Source organism: Schistocerca cancellata, chromosome 11 (assembly GCF_023864275.1).
Source record: "Schistocerca cancellata isolate TAMUIC-IGC-003103 chromosome 11, iqSchCanc2.1, whole genome shotgun sequence".
Classification (NCBI taxonomy): Eukaryota; Metazoa; Arthropoda; class Insecta; order Orthoptera; family Acrididae; genus Schistocerca; species Schistocerca cancellata.
In genome coordinates, this window is record NC_064636.1 from 14,678,436 (window position 1) to 14,700,690 (window position 22,255).

Below are 22,255 nucleotides of genomic sequence, written 5' to 3' on the forward strand. Positions count from 1 at the left end.
CCATTTTCAAACTGAGTGTTGCACGGCACTCTTCGCTGGCACTTTGACACTATTAAACTTCTCAGCAAACAGATGACCACACTGAATCCACAACTCTGTTGTGTAACTTCCCACAGTGAACACTGGGAGTACCCTTGTCCCCTTTGTACCGCTCCAATCACACTGAAGCCCACACTCCACTCTGAACCTGTGAGGATCGTGTGTCGGGCGTAATGTGGTGCGAACATCACGGGGAGTGGTTATATGCGTACATTCACATCCAGTCGTATACACTCGCCTGGGCCACTTCTATTTGCCCCGCCGTGTATTTCCGTATGAGCCCTAATTTCTTGTGTCTTTTTCCTCACGGTCCTTATGTGTAGCAGTAGGATCGTTTTGCAATCCCTAAAATTTCTCAATATTGTTTCACGAAAAGAACGTTGTTGACATTCCGAGGATTCCGATGAGTTTGTGAAGTGTCTCGGCAATATATGTGTGTGATGGTCAAACCTGTCAGTAACAAATCTTGCGGCCCACCTCTGAAATGCTTCAATATCTTCCTTTAATCCGATTTGGCAGGAAACCCAAACACTCCACCATTACTCAAGAATGGGTGGCACGAGTGTTCTAAAAATTATCCCAAAATTTCCCCAATATGCCAAAATCGACTATTCCCTTTCGCTACCGCTGTCCTTAAATGCTCGTTCCATTTCCTACCACTTTGCAAGGTTACATCGAGATGTTTAATCAATCTGAATGTGGTGAACAGTGCAGCACGACACTGTATTCAGACATCACAGGATGTGTTTTCCTACTGATATGCATTAAATTGCATTTTTCTACATCACAAGCTAGCTCCCATTCATCACACTATTTTCTGTAAACTGATAAAGCATCGATACAAGCATTGTAAAACTGACGTCTGGTCCAACAAGATACAGTATATCCAGAGTAGATGATATAAAATCTTTTTTGCAAGCTCTTATAAATGACAACATTCAGAATATTATGGTGGAAATGTTTATATTGAGATGACAGCTGGGAAGAATTAGATCAGATTACGCATTTTTTAATTTTTTATATTTTTTTTTGACACTGGGTGGGGTGTATAGATGATATGGGGAATCAACAAGCAATCTGTGTGATGCAGAAACAGGCAAGCCGTATTTCCTGCCGTAGAGTCACAGAAGGAATTTTGTTGCGTTTCATGCGTTTTGTTTAGAATCACAGAACGTAACAGTCTGCAGAAGACTTTTAATCTTCAGAGATGGTCTCTCTCTCTCTCTCTCTCTCTCTCTCTCTCTCTCTCCCTCTCCCCCTCCCCCTTTCCCTCTCCCTCCCCCCCTCCCTCCCCCCTCCTCCTCTCTCTGCCCCTCTCCCCCTCCCACTCCCTCTCCCCCCCTCTCCCCCCCTCTCCCCATCCTTTTCTCCCTCTCCCCCTCCTTCTCTCCCTCTCCCTCATTGTTTTACTGTATCACATTTTTACTTGTTCCGCTTCTGTCTGGCTCAGTCTGCCTACATAATCCGTTATTTATATTCACTTACTTTCTTTCCATGTATCAATGAACAATTAAATAAACTGAAATTGTACTCCTTGCAGGTGGCCTCGGTTCGGACGACGCTACTCCGGCAACCACGTCTGGTGCAGAAGAGGAGGGTGGCGGTGGGGGCAGCGAGGTCTCCGACACCCCTCCTCCCGCACCCACGCCTGCGGCAGTGACGGCCTCTGCCGGCTGGAGGGAGGTCACCGTCTCCGGCGGGGAGTGAAGGGGACCTCCGTAGCCCACCTGCCGCACGTCTCGCCGGTCGGTCCGTGGCGAGTCATTCGCGTGCCGGGCACTCCGCCGGTGGCTGACACCTCGTTCAGATTCTCCGCATCCGAATCGGGATGCAGTGCCGGGCCGACTCGCAGCCCTGGAAAATTTCTCGTCGAACCGAGTGTGTTTCGTCGGAACTGGGTCTACACTGACGGACAGCGGGCGTGGAGACTCGGGTTCTCAGCCACGGGTGACAGGCGAGAACTGTGGCACAGACTGAACACCTCCGAAGATTTGTACGTTACTCCTGCGCATTAAGTTTCCGATTCTTAGCGGGCAGCTGACTGTGCATTCACTCGTAGCGAGTACCAGGGACGCCCCTACTACAGTGGAGACCAGTGCCGCCTTTTTGTGTACGCGAGGTGTCTCCCTGGGGTGTGGTCGGAGCTGAGGAGGTGCTACAGTCGGAGTAGAGGTCGAACCCCAAAAATTGCCACACGGACTCGGTGACACTTAAACCGCCACGTGATACCGGGTGAGGGGGCGGACGTGTACAACTGGAATTTCACCGGTACCTCAGGATCTCTTGTACAAACACTAGCTTAATTCTGTACCTTAGCTCTGCACGTCTTTTTTGCCCACTGTACCGAATTGGCAAGAGACGTGTAATACGTCACTTTTCTCCACGAGGCTTCGCATCTGTGGCCGGCACGTGTCGGACGTACGCTGCGCCCGTGGTAGTCGCCGACCCCGGCCGAGCGATTCTGACACGAGACTGATCCTTGTCCTTGTGCAGGGAGCTGCTCTCTCCCCACAATAAAAACGTCTGCCCGAGCGTCGGACAGATCTGTCGTCCTCTCTGGAAAATGACGCTTACTTACCTGGTCTGACACGTCTGACATTCACGACATTGCAATTTTTCGAAATAGCTTTGCCGGTAGCAACTACGAAGTTCACCACGGTGTAAGACAAACTGCATATTGGCATCACTGTCACGTTCTGCTCAGGTTTGTCTTTTGCAGTCATCGACAATTATTTGGTCCGTTCGTATTGCCGTGAGGTGAAAAATATTGTTGCAATGCGCTGTACTTTATAATTCTCCCTTTAATCGCAAGCAATTCTCTTTATTACTATAGTCTTACTCCGTGCTAGACTTTATTGTGTGGGGAGCAGTTCCCTTAAAAATGTGATTAAAAATAAATTAAAAGTGGAAAATTGATTTTCCTGGTAGTTTTTTTAGGCTGGCCTCACATGTTGCATTATTATGGTAGTTTAATTTTTCTGTCAAAAAAAAAGAGTTTATTTTTCAAGCAGTTGTTTCCGTAAGAGCAAGCGTAATGTGTTTTTGATGTAGTCCGTGCTCTGGTTTGCAGAATATAAGTACCTGTGTGTGTGTGTGTGTGTGTGTGTGTGTGTGTGTGTGTGTGTGTGTGCGTGCGCTAATATTGAAGTCTGTATAGAAAAAATTAAATTTTGTAGTTTGTAGCTCCAGGCAGTGTTTATCAACATACCTGGCGGCAATACACTTGTGTACGCTAAAAAACAAATCTGTATATAGTCTCACTCGATTGTTAGAAGTAGTTAGTGTGTAAGGTTAGGCAGGGAGCCCAAGGTTCTCACAAAGCAGAACTTCGCGCTTACCGCTTGCTGCTGTCTGTCGGGGCGTGGCAGGTCTTTCGCTGTCCGTATTATTTTGGAAAGTTTTTCAGTGTTCCAGCTGCACTTGATACCTGGCCCGTGCTCAGGGAAGTTTAATGAGGAATGCGTGTGTGTAACACGGAAGGTAGTTAGTCTCTCATTTTTCCGTAATCCACCGTATACTGTGGTGGCGCCTTTGCCGTCTAGGCAGAGATTTTAGTATTGTATGTTAATTTTAAGGCAAAACTGTCACCTCGAGTCTTATTGTGTTCACACCTTTTCAGTGTGTTTCTTAATGATTTCTTTTAAAAGTGCTGCTCTATGTATCACTGCTCGATACCAGCAATGGCAGTTACGTGCGTATGTTACAAAAGGCGATCTTGTAAGTTTATTGTATGTGGAATCCTGTGTTATTGTACAATTCTCATATATTGCTTTGAGCAGGGAATAACAAAAAATCTAAATTCCTGTTACATTTGTGACTGCCACAATAGTGAGGGGGAAAATGTGATGCGGAAGGGAAAAAAGTGCTTAATTCGGTTTACATTAGTGAATAGATTGTGGGGGAAAAGCATGTGATGGGGCACAAGAGTCCTTTTGCAATGTATGTCGCTGTTGATTCGAAAGGAAGTCATTTGTCATTAACAGCGCAGTTGGTGCAGAGAGACAGAATATGTAATGTATTGTGCATATATAGAGTGTGTTTGTGTGTGTGTGTGTGTGTGTGTGTGTGTGTGTGTGTGTGTGTGTGTGTGTGTTTTGTGACATCGGCATGATCGTTGATAATTATTTATTTTATTATGAAATATCGAGCAGTGAGGCTGTTTTCCCATGTTGATGGTAGTGAAGATGAGTCTTGACAAAATGTAAGCTGGCATTAATAAGATTATTGTAGCTGTAGTGAACCACGCATGTGATAGTTGACTAATTATTTTTTAGGACACCGATTGCAATAAGGTACTGTACATTAACACGTGGACACATTCGAGGCAGTGCGTGCTGTCGTAAGCTCGTGTGTGTCAAACTGAACTCCGAAGCTGCCACTTTTTGCACCGCTTCAGTTCTTGCGCTGTTTGCATTGCCACAGTGGTAGTTTGTGACGTGGAGCGGGGGGAGGAGGACGGAGAGCAGCCCACGCCGAGCCACGTGCGCGTCCGGATCTCCGTACGCCACGGACGAGTCTGCGAGCAGCCCGGGAGCACTTTACGGAAATGCAGTGTGTCGCCTCTCAGGGCCTTTTCTTAATTTTATTTTTAGTGTTTGCCTCCTACGTTTGCGCAGAGTCGGGCACTGCTGAGCCACTAGTAACTAAAGTTGCCACAGCCCACTGCTGTTGTTTTCTGTATTGCTGAGGCCGAGGTGTATACTGCCCGGTCAGAGAGATGTGTAATAATAAACACTGCAGAATTTTGAACTTGTCGTTGTCAGTTCACTTTCTCCTGTCACCACCTCCCGCGTCTTTCATTCCCGTGAAGAATACGGCACGTAAACAGGTGAGACAATATTGATGATGATAATAATAATAATAATAATAATAATAATGGTTTATATGTCCATAATAACTTTTACAGTCATGGACATAATACTTTAGTAGTGGAAATAAAGTACATACAACATTAAAAATCCTTGATGGAGTACAAACATTTAGCAATTAAGAACTGCTTTAATTTTATTTTAAATATGTTTCCCTTTAACATTTTTATGGTATTTGGCAGTCTGTTGTAAAAAAAATCTTCCACCAGAAAATGGATTATGATCGGTTGCTTTTTTATTTCTGAATTTTATGTGGTAATCCTCTTTCTTCCTTGTATTATAACTGTGGATATCACTATTTATTATACTGTGCTGCATATTTTCTTTTACAAACAGTATAGTCCGTAGAACATATAATGAATACACTGTTAGTATATTATACTAAATGAAGTATTCTCTACAGGATTGATGTTTACTAATATTTCCTATTATCCTAATTGCTCTCTTCTGGGCTCTAAAAGCCCTATCCACTTATACTGTTGGTGCCCCGTCCCAAATCTCAATACCGTATTGTAGGTGGGAGTGTATAATACCAAAATAGATTTGTCTTAAGACTGGTGCACTATTATGCCAGAAAGGCATTCCAGCAGGTAGGTATTACATGAGATTTTTTTACACATGTAGCTGATGTGTTCCTTCCGTGTAAGATGTTCATCAGCTATAATATCCAGGAATTTATGTTTATCAGTTGTTTCAATTGTAACTCTGGCTCAGTGTCCACTTGTCTTGATTTGTAATTTAGCATAAACTCCATTAGAATTGTCTTTTCCTTATTTAATGCCAAGTATCCTCTGTTATACAAAATATGGGTAACTCCTAGCATAAAGAAACGCAGCTGTATACAAATGTTGTGTGTAGCTGACGGGGGAGGTAGATAATTTAGATAATTGTCTTGAGGTCGAAGCTGTCTGTGTTGCTTTAGCAATACATATGTTTTGGGGTGGGTGCGCCTTCAGCAAAACACGATTTTGTTTTCTATCCAGAACGTGTTTCGCTGCAGTTGCAGCATCGTCAGTATTTTTTATTTGAAGGCTGTCAGGCATAAAGAATGTTCTTTACTGATTATATACACGTAAGTATTAGTTTTCAAATAGTAATTACAGATTTTTAAGAGCACATAATTTTATGTATTTGTACCTTTTTACCATATGGTATGAATACGTAACTTTATGCGCTCTTCAAAATCTGTAATTACGATTTAAAAACTAATATTTACATGTACATGAACAGTAAAGAACATTCTTTATGTGTAACAGTCATAAAAAAAGACCACTGATGATGGTGCAACTGCAGTGAAACATGTCTGGGATAGAAAACAAAATCGTGTTTTGCTAAAGGCGGACCCACCCGAAAACATAATTTATGTATGTTGAAATATGAACAGGCATCGTAAACAAGGTTGAAAACTTCTCTCTCACACCAAACCCTGTTAGAGCTAGAACACACACACACACACACACACACACACACACACACACACACACACACACACACACACACCCCTACCTGTATACCTACATTACCAGCGACCATCTCAATACCTTTACTCGTAAATTATTCACATTCAACCAAGACTTCGCATTACCGTGTATACAGTGTGTTCACAATGTATTGATAATTTCAAATACAAATAATGCATGCTAAGATATACACTCCTGGAAATTGAAATAAGAACACCGTGAATTCATTGTCCCAGGAAGGGGAAACTTTATTGACAAATTCCTGGGGTCAGATACATCACATGATCACACTGACAGAACCACAGGCGCATAGACACAGGCAACAGAGCATGCACAATGTCGGCACTAGTACAGTGTATATCCACCTTTTGCAGCAATGCAGGCTGCTATTCTCCCATGGAGACGATCGTAGAGATGCTGGATGTAGTCCTGTGGAACGGCTTGCCATACCATTTCCACCTGGCGCCTCAGTTGGACCAGCGTTCGTGCTGGACGCGCAGACCGCGTGAGACGACGCTTCATCCAGTCCCAAACATGCTCAATGGGGGACAGATCCGGAGATCTTGCTGGCCAGGGTAGTTGACTTACACCTTCTAGAGCACGTTGGGTGGCACGGGATACATGCGGACGTGCATTGTCCTGTTGGAACAGCAAGTTCCCTTGCCGGTCTAGGAATGGTAGAACGATGGGTTCGATGACGGTTTGGATGTACCGTGCACTATTCAGTGTCCCCTCGACGATCACCAGTGGTGTACGGCCAGTGTAGGAGATCGCTCCCCACACCATGATGCCGGGTGTTGGCCCTGTGTGCCTCGGTCGTATGCAGTCCTGATTGTGGCGCTCACCTGCACGGCGCCAAACACGCATACGACCATCATTGGCACTAAGGCAGAAGCGACTCTCATCGCTGAAGACGACACGTCTCCATTCGTCCCTCCATTCACGCCTGTCGCGACAACACTGGAGGCGGGCTGCACGATGTTGGGGCGTGAGCAGAAGACGGCCTAACGGTGTGCGGGACCGTAGCCCAGCTTCACGGAGACGGTTGCGAATGGTCCTCGCCGATACCCCAGGAGCAACAGTGTCCCTAATTTGCTGGGAAGTGGCGGTGCGGTCCCCTACGGCACTGCGTAGGATCCTACGGTCTCGGCGTGCATCCGTGCGTTGCTGCGGTCCGGTCCCAGGTCGACGGGCACGTGCACCTTCCGCCGACCACTGGCGACAACATCGATGTACTGTGGAGACCTCACGCCCCACGTGTTGAGCAATTCGGCGGTACGTCCACCCGGCCTCCCGCATGCCCACTATACGCCCTCGCTCAAAGTCCGTCAACTGCACATACGGTTCACGTCCATGCTGTCGCGGCATGCTACCAGTGTTAAAGACTGCGATGGAGCTCCGTATGCCACGGCAAACTGGCTGACACTGACGGCGGCGGTGCACAAATGCTGCGCAGCTAGCGCCATTCGATGGCCAACACCGCGGTTCCTGGTGTGTCCGCTGTGCCCTGCGTGTGATCATTGCTTGTACAGCCCTCTCGCAGTGTCCGGAGCAAGTATGGTGGGTCTGACACACCGGTGTCAATGTGTTCTTTTTTCCATTTCCAGGAGTGTAGTTTGTCTGTAAACTCAAGAGCGAGCAGTGCTTTTGGTGGGGGAAGTGGCTTTTCAGGGAAGAACGCTGCCACCGGCCTACAGGGGCACCCAGAATCTGTTGCCCGTTACCTGTCTAGCGGTGTAGATCGGTGTGCACTGATATACATCGTTTCTGTTCGTGGGATCCTAGTTGTCAGTGCCAGTGAGTTAACTTTGTGTACTTACTGATATACTTCGATATCCGAAAGTGATAGATAATAGTATAGCATTGCAAGTAAATGTGCAGAATACTAAGATAAGGACGTATTTGCGGAGTAACGAGCGTTCGATTGTCTCTAATGTTATTACATCGTGTATTAAAAAGGCGACCCAAAAAGAACTGTTGGCTAATATTACCAGTCCCACTAAAAGGGCTGCAATTTATGCAAACGTCAGCCTCTCCCAATAGGACGCATAATGAAGGAACACAAAAATAAGCCACACGGTTTACTGGAACCGCCACGAAGGAAAGCTAATAAGTTTGGGAGGAAACCCATCATTACAGACAGTTTCAAAATCACGTAAAACCTTTGATGCTTATGGAACACTAAATCTCCATCTTGGTCACTATTCATCTGATTCTAAGACATAGTGCTTAAAACATGTGCGCAGTAGCTACTCTTAGACACTGGTGAAATTTCCTTCGAAACGTACACCGATTCTGGACTTCTAAGAAAAAAGCTTGACATACGAGTTACGTTCGCATATCAATTTTTATTTTTTCGTAAGAACTTTATTTGTTAATCTACAGCAATGTTACCTTCAAAATATTCCTCATTACATACTATACACTTATGCCAGTCCTTTTTACAATTTCCAAAACACTTTTAGGAACTGTTTCTTCAGGATAGTTTATAGCCTCTTAACTGTGCATTTTTAATCTCATTCATGCTTGTAAAACCGCTGTCCTAAAAGGCCTGCTTTGAAATGTTTGTAGGCCCTACCACTTGTCTTCCCTCGGTTTACCGTAACAGGCTCACCAAAAGGAATATTTAACATTTCTAAAAATTCCATACACTTTATTCGATTCTTATAACAAAATTTAATACAGTTTCTCTAATTTATTTTTATACAAAACAAATACTTGTTGATACTGCCAAAACACATGTAACCTTTCTGACAGCTCACAACAGTGTAAATACCCAATATGGATAACGTTGTACACACATTTTTGAGGCATGTTTATGAAGATAGTGACAAAAAAGTAGTGCAAATCACACTAATACAACACACAAAATTATAAATTTCTGCTTACCTTTTAAACACTCTTGATGTTGGAAGAATTATTAAGTTTCAATGCAGTCCTTCAAAGAAAACTACTATATTTTAGTAGGGACACAAAGTAAGAACAAGCCTTAAATTCTACAGACTGATTACATTATATGGGGTTCGTTTTACCAATAGCAATAGAGCAACATACATTCACATGAGCAGGCATTCGGTTCTATGTTTGTAGTAGAATCCTGACTTCCATTCTTATGTTAATATTATTTATTCTATAATGTTGTGTTTTGGAAGAAGCTATAGTTTTTTTTGTATTCCTTATCGTCTTAATGCATTTGCATAAAAATAAATGCAGCCGAGGTGTATCTATCTGTACAAGGCGTCGCCCCAGATTTGAAGCGCGTGCCGCGGCGGGTCCGGTACTACGTTGTGAAACAGCCTGTAGAAACGGCTCGTGACGTAGCTGGGTAGGCAGAGCTCTGTCTTCAGTTTACCGACTGACTATACAGCAGCTGCAGAGTGTCAAGTTCCCTCACATATAGAGGTCAGTAATGATGTGGTGGTATTGGTCAAAGCAACATCGTGCTGTGGGGGTGGAGTGTTGTATTCACTAAGGCAAACCTGTTTTTGTGTGTGTGTGTGTGTGTGTGTGTGTGTGTGTGTGTGTGTGTGTGTGTGTGTGCAATGTGCCTTTTGTAAGCATTTCAAGATTCAGCCACGGTATCCAGTTCCTGCTCATGGAACAATATTGAATTGAGTAAGAAACTTCTGGTCAGCTTTCGTTGCAGCGAATTGGAAGTCTACTAGCACTCGGAAAACTCTCTGAACCCTGAGATCGTCAGATGTTTGTGTAGCAATTTACAGGGGAGCCTGCATCATTCGTTACAGAAACATTCCGACAATACGACATGACGTGCCACACATCCGACGAGGCCTCACGAGTTCTCCGTGAAGAATTTGGTAACCGCATAATTTCCGAGCGTGCTTGTGTCGGATGGCTGTCCCGCTCAGCTGATCTAACTGTGCTAGATGCTTGCCTGTGCGGATATTAGAAGGTGATAGTGTACTCCGGCCGGCGATGAAATTTCCAGAACTCTTCTGGCAGTTACTAAAGATGTGTTCAAAAACAAGGTGAAACTCCTCGACTGTTTTGTAGCTACAGATGGTCATCATTTGTCCGAAGTAACATTTAGTAAGTAAACGTAAATAAATGTTGCATCTATGTAAAAATATTCAAATTTGTTTTGCAGTTTGTGTGTTATCCAGTTTCGAAATTGTCAAAGCATTGCAAAGCACCGTGTACAATGAAGGCTTTCACAGCCAATGCTTATTTCTCTTAAAAGATTGCTCATATAGCTCAATGCCCTTTGCCCTACCTTGCGAGGCAGAGAGCTGAGCCTGTGGCCCGGGTTGAATCTATCCCGTGGATTAATGACAGTTGGTACAGTACACGGGCCAGCCCGAGAGAGTGTTTTTTAGGGGTTTTCCTCACCTTTTTAGACAAACGATGCACTGGTCCCCAATCTCTGGCTCGATACATAAACAGTTGGAGTACAGTCTTTATATCGTGTGTGCTCTCACAAGCCCTGAGATACACACGACAAAATCTGATGTTGCCAGATGACTGGGTGGCTATAAGTAAGGGTTTTACTTAGCCTTTTTCAGCATCATCATCTGCAGTTTGATTTGTGTTTTTCTCACAGGTTCAACAGTTCTGAAAAGTGTTCTTCCGGTAATTTTTTCTGTTTTCATTTAATTCAGTGACAAAATTGTGAAAAGGAAAGTTGCTACCACACACACACACACACACACACACACACACACACAAACAAATGCATGTGTATGTGTGTTTGTCGTCTAATTTTGACAAAGGTCTTTCCGGCCAGCTGATTGTTCGCAGTATTAATTACTGATATAAGTGTTACCTACAAATCAATACAGCTCTAAAAGTTAGTATATATATTGATGTGTTGTGCACATAAATCAGTTGTTACAGTGCTTAAATATGGAGTACGATTTTGCAAGTACTTTTTGTAAGTAGTTCATGTACAAGGGTATTTCAGAAAGTAAAGATACACCGTACACCAGAGGAACAGAAGAGTTTTGGCGAGCAAGTTGGCAACACTGGTGTTAACCTCGAACCGTTAGCTTTCTCCTCGCGGTCGTTCAGCAGTTGAACGTTGCTTCTGGTTGGAGTAGGTCGTGTCTAAAATGGCTGCGCCGATTCAGAATCCCACCAAATGCGAAGTGCGCTCCATCATACGTTTTCTACATGCAAAAGGTCAGCGACCAGCGGATATTCACAAAGAACTGTTTCTGTTTATCGGAAAATTATGAATCGACAAAATGTAACGAAATGGTGTCATTTCTCTGAAGGTACAAAGAACAGGTTGGTGATCTGTGATCTCTGATGCCCTTCTTCGGAGAATGGAGGAAGCAGTTTGTGCGAATAGACTTCTCACATTGAAAGAATTGCATCAGATCATACCGGACGTGTCAATGAGAACTCTTTATGATGTTGTGACTGTCAAGTTAGTGTACAGGAAACTGTGCGTGCGTTGGGTTCCAAAACTGTTAACGGAAGAACACAAAAAGAAAAGGATGGGCTTTGCACTCGACTTCCTCACACGCTGTGCTGAAGCAGGTGACGAGTTCCTTGATCACACTGTGACAGGTGACGAGATGTGGGTTCATCACCGTACACCTGAATCCGAGCAACAGTCAATGAAATGGCGCCATTCGGATTCACCAAATGCCGAGAAATGCATAACGTAGATTTCAGCGAAGAAAATCGTGGCTTCTGTTTTTTGGGACAGACAAGTCATTCTTCTGTCGGAATTTATGCCTCCTTGAACGACAATTAATGCTGCTGCATATTGCCAGACTTTGAAACATCTTCGAAGGGAAATTCAAAACAAACTCGGGGGGGAATGCTGAACTGGAGTCCGCTTGCTTCGTGACAACACTCGGCCCCACACAGCGCTCGTAACGAAAGCACTACTCAGACAATTCAAATGGGACGTATTGGACCATCCGCCATACAGCCCGGACCTTGCTCCCACCAATTTCCGTGTCTTCTGTTACCTGAAGTCACATCTTGGTGGAAAATCATTCCACGACAATGAAGAGATCGAAGATGAAGTTGAAATGTGGTTCCGACAACAGGCGGCAACCTTCTATGACTGCGGGATACAAAAGCCTGTGCACCGACTTAACAAATGTTTGGATAACGCGGGAGATAATGTCGAAAAATAACAAATAATCCAGTTAATAAGATGTAACTGACATTTTCTAAATAAATGTTATATTTAAGGACTGCAAGCCATCGTATCTTTTCGAAATGCCTTTGTAATTTGACTTGGGCATTGCACTTAAAGTGATCTTCTCAGCATAATAACTTTACTGTCTGTTTTTGAAAACCTATGGTGTTTCTTGTGTAATTTAATTAATTTGACAGTGTAAAATTATACACAGGTTTTGAACACGACAACGAAATTAATCGGTTGCATTTCGTTTACATCATTTATGATGCAGTTAAATTCTTACGTGTGTTGAATAATCCCCAATGTAGTGAGTTTGATGAAAAGCTGAAGTTCTACCAGATTCACCGTCACTATTGTTTTCTAGTGAGAGATAAACTTCTGGAAAGGTAAGTAACTTTTGGTAAATGTTGTGTTACTTCAAAGTTGCTTCCATGTTTTGGTGACTTGGGTGATTGTTTACTATTTGGGGTTTATCACAGACTGTTTTGAGTATCATTAAGCTATGCTGTCCATTGGTATTTGTTTTGTTACAGTGTTTTAATTATGGTAGGAATTTCAGCTTGTCATTAAATGCCAGTAAACGGAAAAGAGTAATTTGTTTATCATGACAGTAACTACATTTGATCATCCCATACAGTACTGAGAACATTCTTATTCCAGTTTAGAGTGTTAACCTTCACTCCATAGTGGAAATTTGTCAATCAAACTGAATGATACTACATGCGACAGGATTTGTTGTTCAGCCTGATTGTAAAGTACAGAGATCGGAAACATGCAAAAAGTGTTAAACACTGCATGCTACACCACCTGATCCCGTATCCACCACCCTTCTGACTGGTCTGATGCGATACCGTGTAAGTTCCACTATTGTGCCAACTTCATCTCAAAGTATCACTTGCACCTAACATCCCCTCAGTTACTTGTTGAATGCATTCCAGTCCCTGCCTTCCCCTACAGTTTTTACCATCCATCTGCAGGTTCGTCTAGTAATTCAGTAGTTATTACCCGATGTCTCGACACACGTCCTATTGTCCTATCCGCGCACACGTGCATTTGTGTACGTGTGTGTGTGTGTGTGTGTGTGTGTGTGTGTGTGTGTGTGTGTGCATGTGGTTTCAGAGTTAATGCTATGTTGATCATTATTAGGTAACAAGGATGTAGAATGGATGGCCAGAAAGTGTAATTCCAGCTCTGCTGATAGAGGCATTTAAAAGTAGGAAAGATCCTACTCCTTCACACCATTGCAAGCAATACACATCAGACAAGTTGTATGTCTTAGAAGTTCTGGCCACAAACCCGTTGAACACAGCTAATGTTTAAATATTTTAAGTTCCAAGTATGGTATATGTAGTTTAATTTTGGTGTTAGGGTAAAAACAGTCGAACATCAAATCTAGGATGCGATAATGACAATACTATGAGGAGGAGAGAGAGCTACTCGCCACATAGCGGAGATGCTGAGTCACAGATAGGCACAATGAAAAGACTGTCAAATGAGTAGCCTTTTTGACCAAAAAGGCTTGCATCGGAAGTAGACAAAACACAGACACACACACACACACACCCACCAGACTGACTGAGTGTGTGTGTGTGTGTGTGTGTGTGTGTGTGTGTGTGTGTGTTTTGTCTGATTTCTGAAGAAGGCCTATTCGGTCAAAAGCCTACTTTGGCACTCATTTTTTGTGCCTATCTGCGAGGCAGCATTTCTGCTATATGGCGAGTAGCTCTCTCTCCTCTTCATAATATTGAGATGAATAAGAATTGCACATTCAGTACATTAAGTGCTATCTTTTGTTTGAAGTGTTCATTCTTTTGGCTTGCAAAAGGTGGCAACCGTAATTATGGTATGGCCTTCTGTGGCACTGCCACCGAGGTGAAAAAATTGTTCGTCATATAGAAATGAACAACGACAATACTGTGCGAAGTTTTCTACCGGTCATCTTGTGTGACCCTCTGTAATTCCCTAGGGATTATTCTATACAGGGTGAGTCACCTAATGTTACCGCTGGATATGTTTCGTAAACCACATCAAATACTGACGAATCGATTCCACAGACCGAACGTGAGGAGAGGGGCTTGTGTAATTGTTTAAAACAAACCATAAAAAAATGGACGGAAGTATGTTTGTTAACACAAACCTACGTTTTTTTAAACGGAATCGCGTTAGTTTTGTTAGCACATCTGAACATATAAACAAATACGCCATCAGTGCCGTTTGTTGCATTGTAAAATGTTAATTACATCCGGAGATATTGTAACCTAAAGTTGACGCTTGAGTACCACTCCTCCGCTGTTCGATCGTGTGTATCGGAGAGCACCGAATTACGTAGGGATCCAAAGGGAACGGTGATGGACCTTAGGTACAGAAGAGACTGGAACAGCACATTACGTCCACATGCTAACACCTTTTTATTGGTCTTTTTCACTGACGCACATGTACATTACCATGAGGGGTGAGGTACACGTACACACGTGGTTTCCGTTTTTGATTACGGAGTGGAATACAGTGTGTGCCGACATGTCAGGCCAATAGATGTTCAATGTGGTGGCCATCATCTGCTGCACACAATTGCAATCTCTGGCGTAATGAATGTCGTACACGCCGCAGTACATCTGGTGTAATGTCGCCACAGGCTGCCACAATATGTTGTTTCATATCCTCTGGGGTTGTAGGCACATCACGGTACACTTTCTCCTTGAACGTACCCCACAGAAAGAAGTCCAGAGATGTAAGATCAGGAGAACGGGCTGGCCAATTTATGCGTCCTCCACGTCCTATGTGCGTCCTCCACGTCCTATGAAACGCCCGTCGAACGTGTACCTCACCCCTCATGGTTTATGAAATATATCCAGTGGTAACTTTAGGTGACTCACCCGGTATACATATGAAAACATATCCTCCCAAGTGGTAGTTTTGGTTGATAACAAAAGTGACAAGAATGACAGTGTAAAATGGTGCAAAATTCTCAGGAAAACATGAGAATCCACAAGGGGCAATGAAATGAAAATGAGACAGATGGGGAGAGACGTAAGAAAATTGCTTATTATTCTGAAAATAATCGCCTTAACTGTCCATACACTATCCCACTGTGAGAGAAGATGGTCAGTGTCTTCATAGAAAAATGTCTGAATTTGTCTATGGAACCATAACTGTTCCCAGGTGCTCACATCTTTGTCCAAAGCAAATTCACAGCCGTGAATGACTCCCTTCAGGACTCCAAAAATATGGAAATCGCACGAGGTGGTGGGGGGGGGGGGGTGATTGGTGATTGGGAAGATATGTTACGGCTTCCAATGAAACTTGTTCATTGTAGTTGAAACAATCTTGGCAGCATGTAGGTGAACATTACTCTGCTACAGAATGATGCAATCCATCAACAAAGGTATCACGAAGTGGGGGGTGCACCTAAGGTTTTGCAGTGTGTCTCAAGTACTGCTGTGCTTTAATCAAAGCACGCCATCAAGTCCAAATGCCCGGGAACGTCAATGGATGGCATAATTCTATTTCGTGATAATGCCTGCCTACATGTCGTCAACGTTGTTTAGAGTATGGTGCTTAGATTTTTCTGGGAAGCCCGTACACATACTCCATAGCCATGTGATTTCCATATTTTTGGACCCCTGAAGAAATACATTTGTGACTGTCGATTTGCTTCAGATGGCGATGTGCACGCATGTGTATGACTGTGGTTCTGAGGGCAACCGCAAACATTTTTCTGTGAAGGCACTGCCAGATTTGTCTTACACTGGAATATAGTTACAGTGAATACTGCCATTTGTTTGGCCCTTGTACTAGACTGAACAAACAGCTGACTCGAACACATTTTGCGTGCCAGATCTAAAATGGAACTCCTGTCCACGCACAACGAAGTGTCCGTGCAGAACCCATTTGTGCTCACAGACTTCAGTAACTTTGCTTAAACCTCCAACTCCGACTTCCGGGTTTGCGCACATCACATCTGTGAAGATGAAGATGTCCGGTCCGTACCCTACTGTCTGTCTGCCCAGATGCGATGTGTGCAGACAAATTGCTGTGTGTGTGGGTCAGTTAACAATGCAACAATGATAAATAACAGTCCTCATCTCAAGTCAGAAATCCCCGCTGAGAACTGATATGAAATTATTTGAATCTACGAGTGTGTTCAACGAAATGCAATGACACATTTCAACCACAATTGCAACCAATTAGGTTATCGAGGTCTCTGGGCAGTCGAAACTGTCAACTAACTATTCTTAAAGTAGGTGAAATTTACCTAGCATTTATTTTCAGTTTAGTGTGAAAATTACCTTTTTAAGCAGTGTAATAATTTTAATAATTGATAATGGAAAATTCAAGAAGAATATAATCATTCCAATCCCAAAGAAAGCAGGTGTTGACAGATGTGAAAATTACCGAACAATCAGCTTAATAAGCCACAGCTGCAAAATACTAACACGAATTCTTTACAGACGAATGGAAAAACTAGTAGAAGCTGACCTCGGGGAAGATCAGTTTGGATTCCGTAGAAATACTGGAACACGTGAGGCAATACTGACCTTACGACTTATCTTAGAAGAAAGATTAAGGAAAGGCAAACCTACGTTTATAGCATTTGTAGACTTAGAGAAAGCTTTTGACAATGTTGACTGGAATACTCTGTTTCAAATTCTAAAGGTGGCAGGGGTAAAATACAGGGAGCGAAAGGCTATTTACAATTTGTACAGAAACCAGATGGCAGTTATAAGAGTCGAGGGGCATGAGAGGGAAGCAGCGGTTGGGAAGGGAGTGAGACAGGGTTGTAGCCTCTCCCCAATGTTATTCAATCTGTATATTGAGCAAGCAGTCAAGGAAACAAAAGAAAAATTTGGAGTAGGTATTAAAATCCATGGAGAAGAAATAAAAACTTTGAGGTTCGCCGATGACATTGTAATTCTGTCAGAGACAGCAAAGGACTTGGAAGAGCAGTTGAACGGAATGGATGGTGTCTTGAAGGGAGGATATAAGATGAACATCAACAAAAGCAAAACGAGGATAATGGAATGTAGTCGAATTAAGTCTGGTGATGCTGAGGGTATTAGATTAGGAAATGAGACACTTAAAGTAGTAAAAGAGTTTTGCTATTTGGGGAGCAAAATAACTGATGATGGTCGAAGTAGAGAGGATATAAAATGTAGACTGGCAATGGCAAGGAAAGCGTTTCTGAAGAAGAGAAATTTGTTAACATCGAGCATAGATTTAAGTGTCAGGAAGTCGTTTCTGAAAGTATTTGTATGGTGTGTAGCCATGTATGGAAGTGAAACGTGGACGATAAATAGTTTGGACAAGAAGAGAATAGAAGCTTTCGAAATGTGGTGCTACAGAAGAATGCTGAAGATTAGATGGGTAGATCACATAACTAATGAGGAAGTATTGAATAGGATTGGGGAGAAGAGAAGTTTGTGGCACAACTTGACCAGAAGAAGGGATCGGTTGGTAGGACATGTTCTGAGGCATCAAGGGATCACCAATTTAGTATTGGAAGGCAGCGTGGAGGGTAAAAATCGTAGGGGGAGACCAAGAGATGAATACACTAAGCAGATTCAGAAGGATGTAGATTGCAGTAGGTACTGGGAGATGAAGCAGCTTGCACAGGATAGAGTAGCATGGAGAGCTGCATCAAACCAGTCTCAGGACTGAAGACAACAACAACAACAATGGAAAATTATGAAAAATGTTCTCAAACATAGTTTTGAACTTCAGTGGTGAAGTATTTTCTTCTTCTCGAGGTGCTCCATTGCGTCCTATCCAGAGCTTCTTCGTTCTCCTCCTGTTTGTATGTCCATCCTTTTTAATGTTATCCATCATTCCTGGTGTCTTCTTTCTTCCTCCTCTCATTCCTTCAACTTTCCCCTCTGTAATTCTTTGTTGCAGAAAATTCCTTCAGATTATACACCCCAGCCTAGATTTTTCCTTTTTCTGATCACTTCCAATAATTTTCCTTCTTCCCTTATTTTCCTTTTTAACTCTTATTTCTATCAGTCCACTGCAACCTAAGCATTCCTCTCCATAGGCAAATTTCAGAACACTCTATGAGTATTTCTTCTTTCTTATTAACAGGCAGTGATTCACTGCTGTATAACACTATACTCCACACATAAGATTTAGCAAATCCTTCCCTCAGCTCTGTAGGAACATTTGTACATGTTCGTAAGTAAATGCTTCACCTTTTAAAATGCTTGCTTTCCCATAGATATCCTCCTCCTTACCTTATCTGTGCAGCTTCCAGAGAGGATTTCGCTTTTTCTATCATTTTTCCATTTACCAATATGTTTACACCAGGAGTACCTTGTGGGTCATTTTTGACCCAGAAGGATTTGTCGAAGGTCCCTTCCCACCTCCACAATCATTGCAGGACCAAACGCTTATGTTACTTTTGATCATTAATGGGGCAGTACAAGTCAGAAAAAATTTCATTCAACTAGCCCACCTAGAAGTATAAAAAAACTCACCTCTTACACCTGAAGTACCACGTGGGTCATTTTTGACCCATGACCCACGCAATTTGATACCAATAACACCACTTTTCAGTCTCAAAATAGTTTGTTTGTGGCTCGATGTTATTCATGAGATGTTGGAGTATATTACAACAGTTCAAGAGAAATATAGCTTTAAATATGAAGAATTCGGTTGCAGGAGACACCTGGGCCGACAGGACACGGCAAATCATGGTTAGTGAATGACGTGCCTCTTTTTGCATTGCGGGTATTTGTCAGCAATCCAATCCTGAAACTGATAAAAATGTACACTGAAGAAAAGGCTCACAGCACCCTTGATGATGATGATGATGATGATGATGATGATGATGATGATGATGATGAGTGGTCCCTAGCCTGGAAGAAAAAGATGCTTTCACTGGATCACTTTATGCTCATGGAGCGGATCATTTTATGCTCATGGAGCATATGGTACTTAGGTTATTTCATATGAAGACTTATGGAGCAATACACAGGGACATCCTTTCTTTCAAAGAACCATGTCAAGGAACAAATTTTCAGAAATAGACATTTGTCTTAGGTTTGATTCTATGTTATCAAGGAGACAACATAAGGAAACTGATAAATTTTACTTTGCTGCAGAAACATGAAATGTATTTACTGCCTTGCATGTGCAGGTGCCCATTCGTACAGTAGACACTGAGTAAACCTAAGAAGTTGGGGATAAAATACTGGCTTTTGCGTGATGCTGACAAGCCCTATTTCCAGGACGGTTTCTTTTACCAAGGCAGACATGAAACTCGTGATCCGAGCTATTGTCTCGGTCACCATCTCGGTACTGAAATTGACGCAGCTAACTCCTTCAGTGGATAAACTAAAACAAAGGTAACAGTCCATAGGGCAGTCTTCGGAGATCACTAAAAGATGTCCCTCTTGCTGTGTAGAGTGGAGACGATGTGTCTTATTCTGAGTGACACGCATGCTGGATGTCAGGTCGATGAGAATACTGAGAAGAAATTGTTGTCAAGTTTTATAATGAAACTAACGGCAGAGTCAACATAGACTAGATTCTATAGTGTTAGAGGTGGCATACGCCAATGGCCTGTGCGTGCCTTTTAGAATTTTCTTGACCTTGCCGTGATCAATTCTTACATAATTTTTAAGTTGATTATCTCCAAGATGATTTCATGGCGAGACTTTGTCCTCAGAGTAACAGACCGGCTTGCTACCCTCTACAAACTGCAGAGGGAAGTCGATCGCCCCTTGCGGGCAATTGGTAACGGTGCTGGTCAACCTAGAAGTAGAAAGCATCGTAAAATTCAGGTTTCTGCAAAGAACAGAAGGAGAATAAATGATCCCACATATGTTTCGAGTGCAGAAAGTATGTGTGCAAAAGCTGCCATGCCGAAACTCTTGTCCAATGTCTGGACTGTAGGCCTATCCCAGATCAGACGATTCTGTCCACTCCTTTGTTCCTAAATATTTCCAAATATTGGAATTGTTGAGTGAAATTGTGTGTTCTCATGGTTTTGTTCATTGATTGCAATAAGCAAAAAAACATGCAGATTATTTTAGTCACATGCTGCATTTTAGAATGTTTTACAAATGCTCGGTACTCATGTTGTTTACCGTAAAAGTAAAAATACTATCAGTGCTCGCATAAACTGTATTTTCTGTCTCTGTTTCAAACTTTTGGGAAGAGAAACTGTGTAACATTGTTTTACTTACTTTTTATTATAATGTTTGATGAGACTGAGGAATTTCTTCTCTAAAATCTAACAAACTATATATTCCTGCAAAATTATTTTTGGCAGTGTACTGTTCATTTTAGAAAAGTTATTATCATTTGCTTACGCTTTGGAGTCCTCCTGAAAGTATTATTAACATGGGGACCCCGAAAATACCACCCACATGCCAATAAAACAGTGGTTTCCTACTGTGGTTAAAAAAAGGCCCACATGGTACTTCAAGGGGTATGGCAGAGCTTGGTACTTCTGGTGTTAACTGAAGCTTCCTTCTTGATTTTGCGCAAAATTATTGTCTTCCCTATATTTATCTTCATTCCACTGTCGTTGCCTCTTCTTGCTATACTCTTTGACATCTGCTGTAGCTTCTGTTATGATGCTGCCAGCACTGCTAAGTCATCCACGTGTTCTGTAGTCTTTACCCCATCTCCTCCAGTTACAATGGCTCTTGCATCCTCTATACCGTTATCTATCAATCCTCCTCCATATGCAGGGTGTTACAAAAAGGTACGGCCAGACTTTCAGGAAACATTCCTCAGACACAAAGAAAGAAAATGTTATGTGGACATGTGTCCGGAAACGGTTACTTTCCATGTTAGAGCTGATTTTATTACTTCTCTTCAAATCACATTAATCATGGAATGGAAACACACAGCAACAGAACGTACCAGCGTGACTTTAAACAGCTTGTTACAGGAAGTTGCATCCACCCTCCGTCGCATGGAATCCCTGATCCGCTGATGCAGCCCTGGAGAATGGCGTATTGTATCACAGCCGTCCGCAATACGAGCACGAAGAGTCTCTACATTTGGTACCGGGGTTGCGTAGTCAAGAGCTTTCAAATGCCCCCATAAATGAAAGTCAAGAGGGTTGAGGTCAGGAGAGCGTGGAGGCCACGGAATTGGTCCGCCTCTACCAATCCGTCGGTCACCGAATCTGTTGTTGAGAAGCGTACGAACACTTCGCCTGAAATGTGCAGGAGCTCCATCGTGCACGAACCACGTATTGTGTCGTACTTGTAAAGGCACTTGTTCTAGCAGCACAGGTAGAGTATCACGTACGAAATCATGATGACGTGCTCCACTGAGCGTAGGTGGAAGAACGTTGAGGCCAATCGAGACATCACCGACAATGCCTGCCCAAACGTTCACAGAAAATCAGTGTCGATGACGCGATTGCACAATTGCGTGCGGATTCTCGTCAGCCCACACATGTCGATTGTGAAAATTTACAATTTGATCACGTCGGAATGAAGCCTCATCCGTAAAGAGAACATTTGCACTGAAGTGAGGATTGACACTGTCAGATGAACCATTCGCAGAAGTGTACCCGTGGAGGCCAATCAGCTGCTGATAGTGCCTGCACACGCTGTACACGGTACGGAAACAACTGGTTCTCCCGTAGCACTCTCCGTACCGTGACGTGGTCAACGTTACCTTGCACAGCAGCAACTTCTCTGACGCTGACATTACGGTTATAGTCAACTGTACGAAGAATTGCCTCGTCCATTGGAGGTGTCCTCGTCGTTCTAGGTCTTCCCCAGTCGCGAGTCGTAGGCTGGAATGTTCCG

General features: G+C 43.0%; 1 protein-coding gene across 1 annotated transcript in view; it reads left to right on the forward strand.

The window, feature by feature from the left end:
- LOC126108823 (5'-AMP-activated protein kinase subunit gamma-2) overlaps window positions 1-4,788 on the forward strand; it is a 1,182,277-nt gene extending 1,177,489 nt beyond the window's left edge. The window contains exon 18 of the mRNA XM_049914186.1: window positions 1,580-4,788. Coding sequence (XP_049770143.1) covers window positions 1,580-1,746 — 167 coding nt within the window. The 3' untranslated portion in view covers window positions 1,747-4,788. The remainder of the gene's footprint in view (window positions 1-1,579) is intronic.
- The last annotated feature ends 17,467 nt before the right edge of the window (window positions 4,789-22,255 follow it).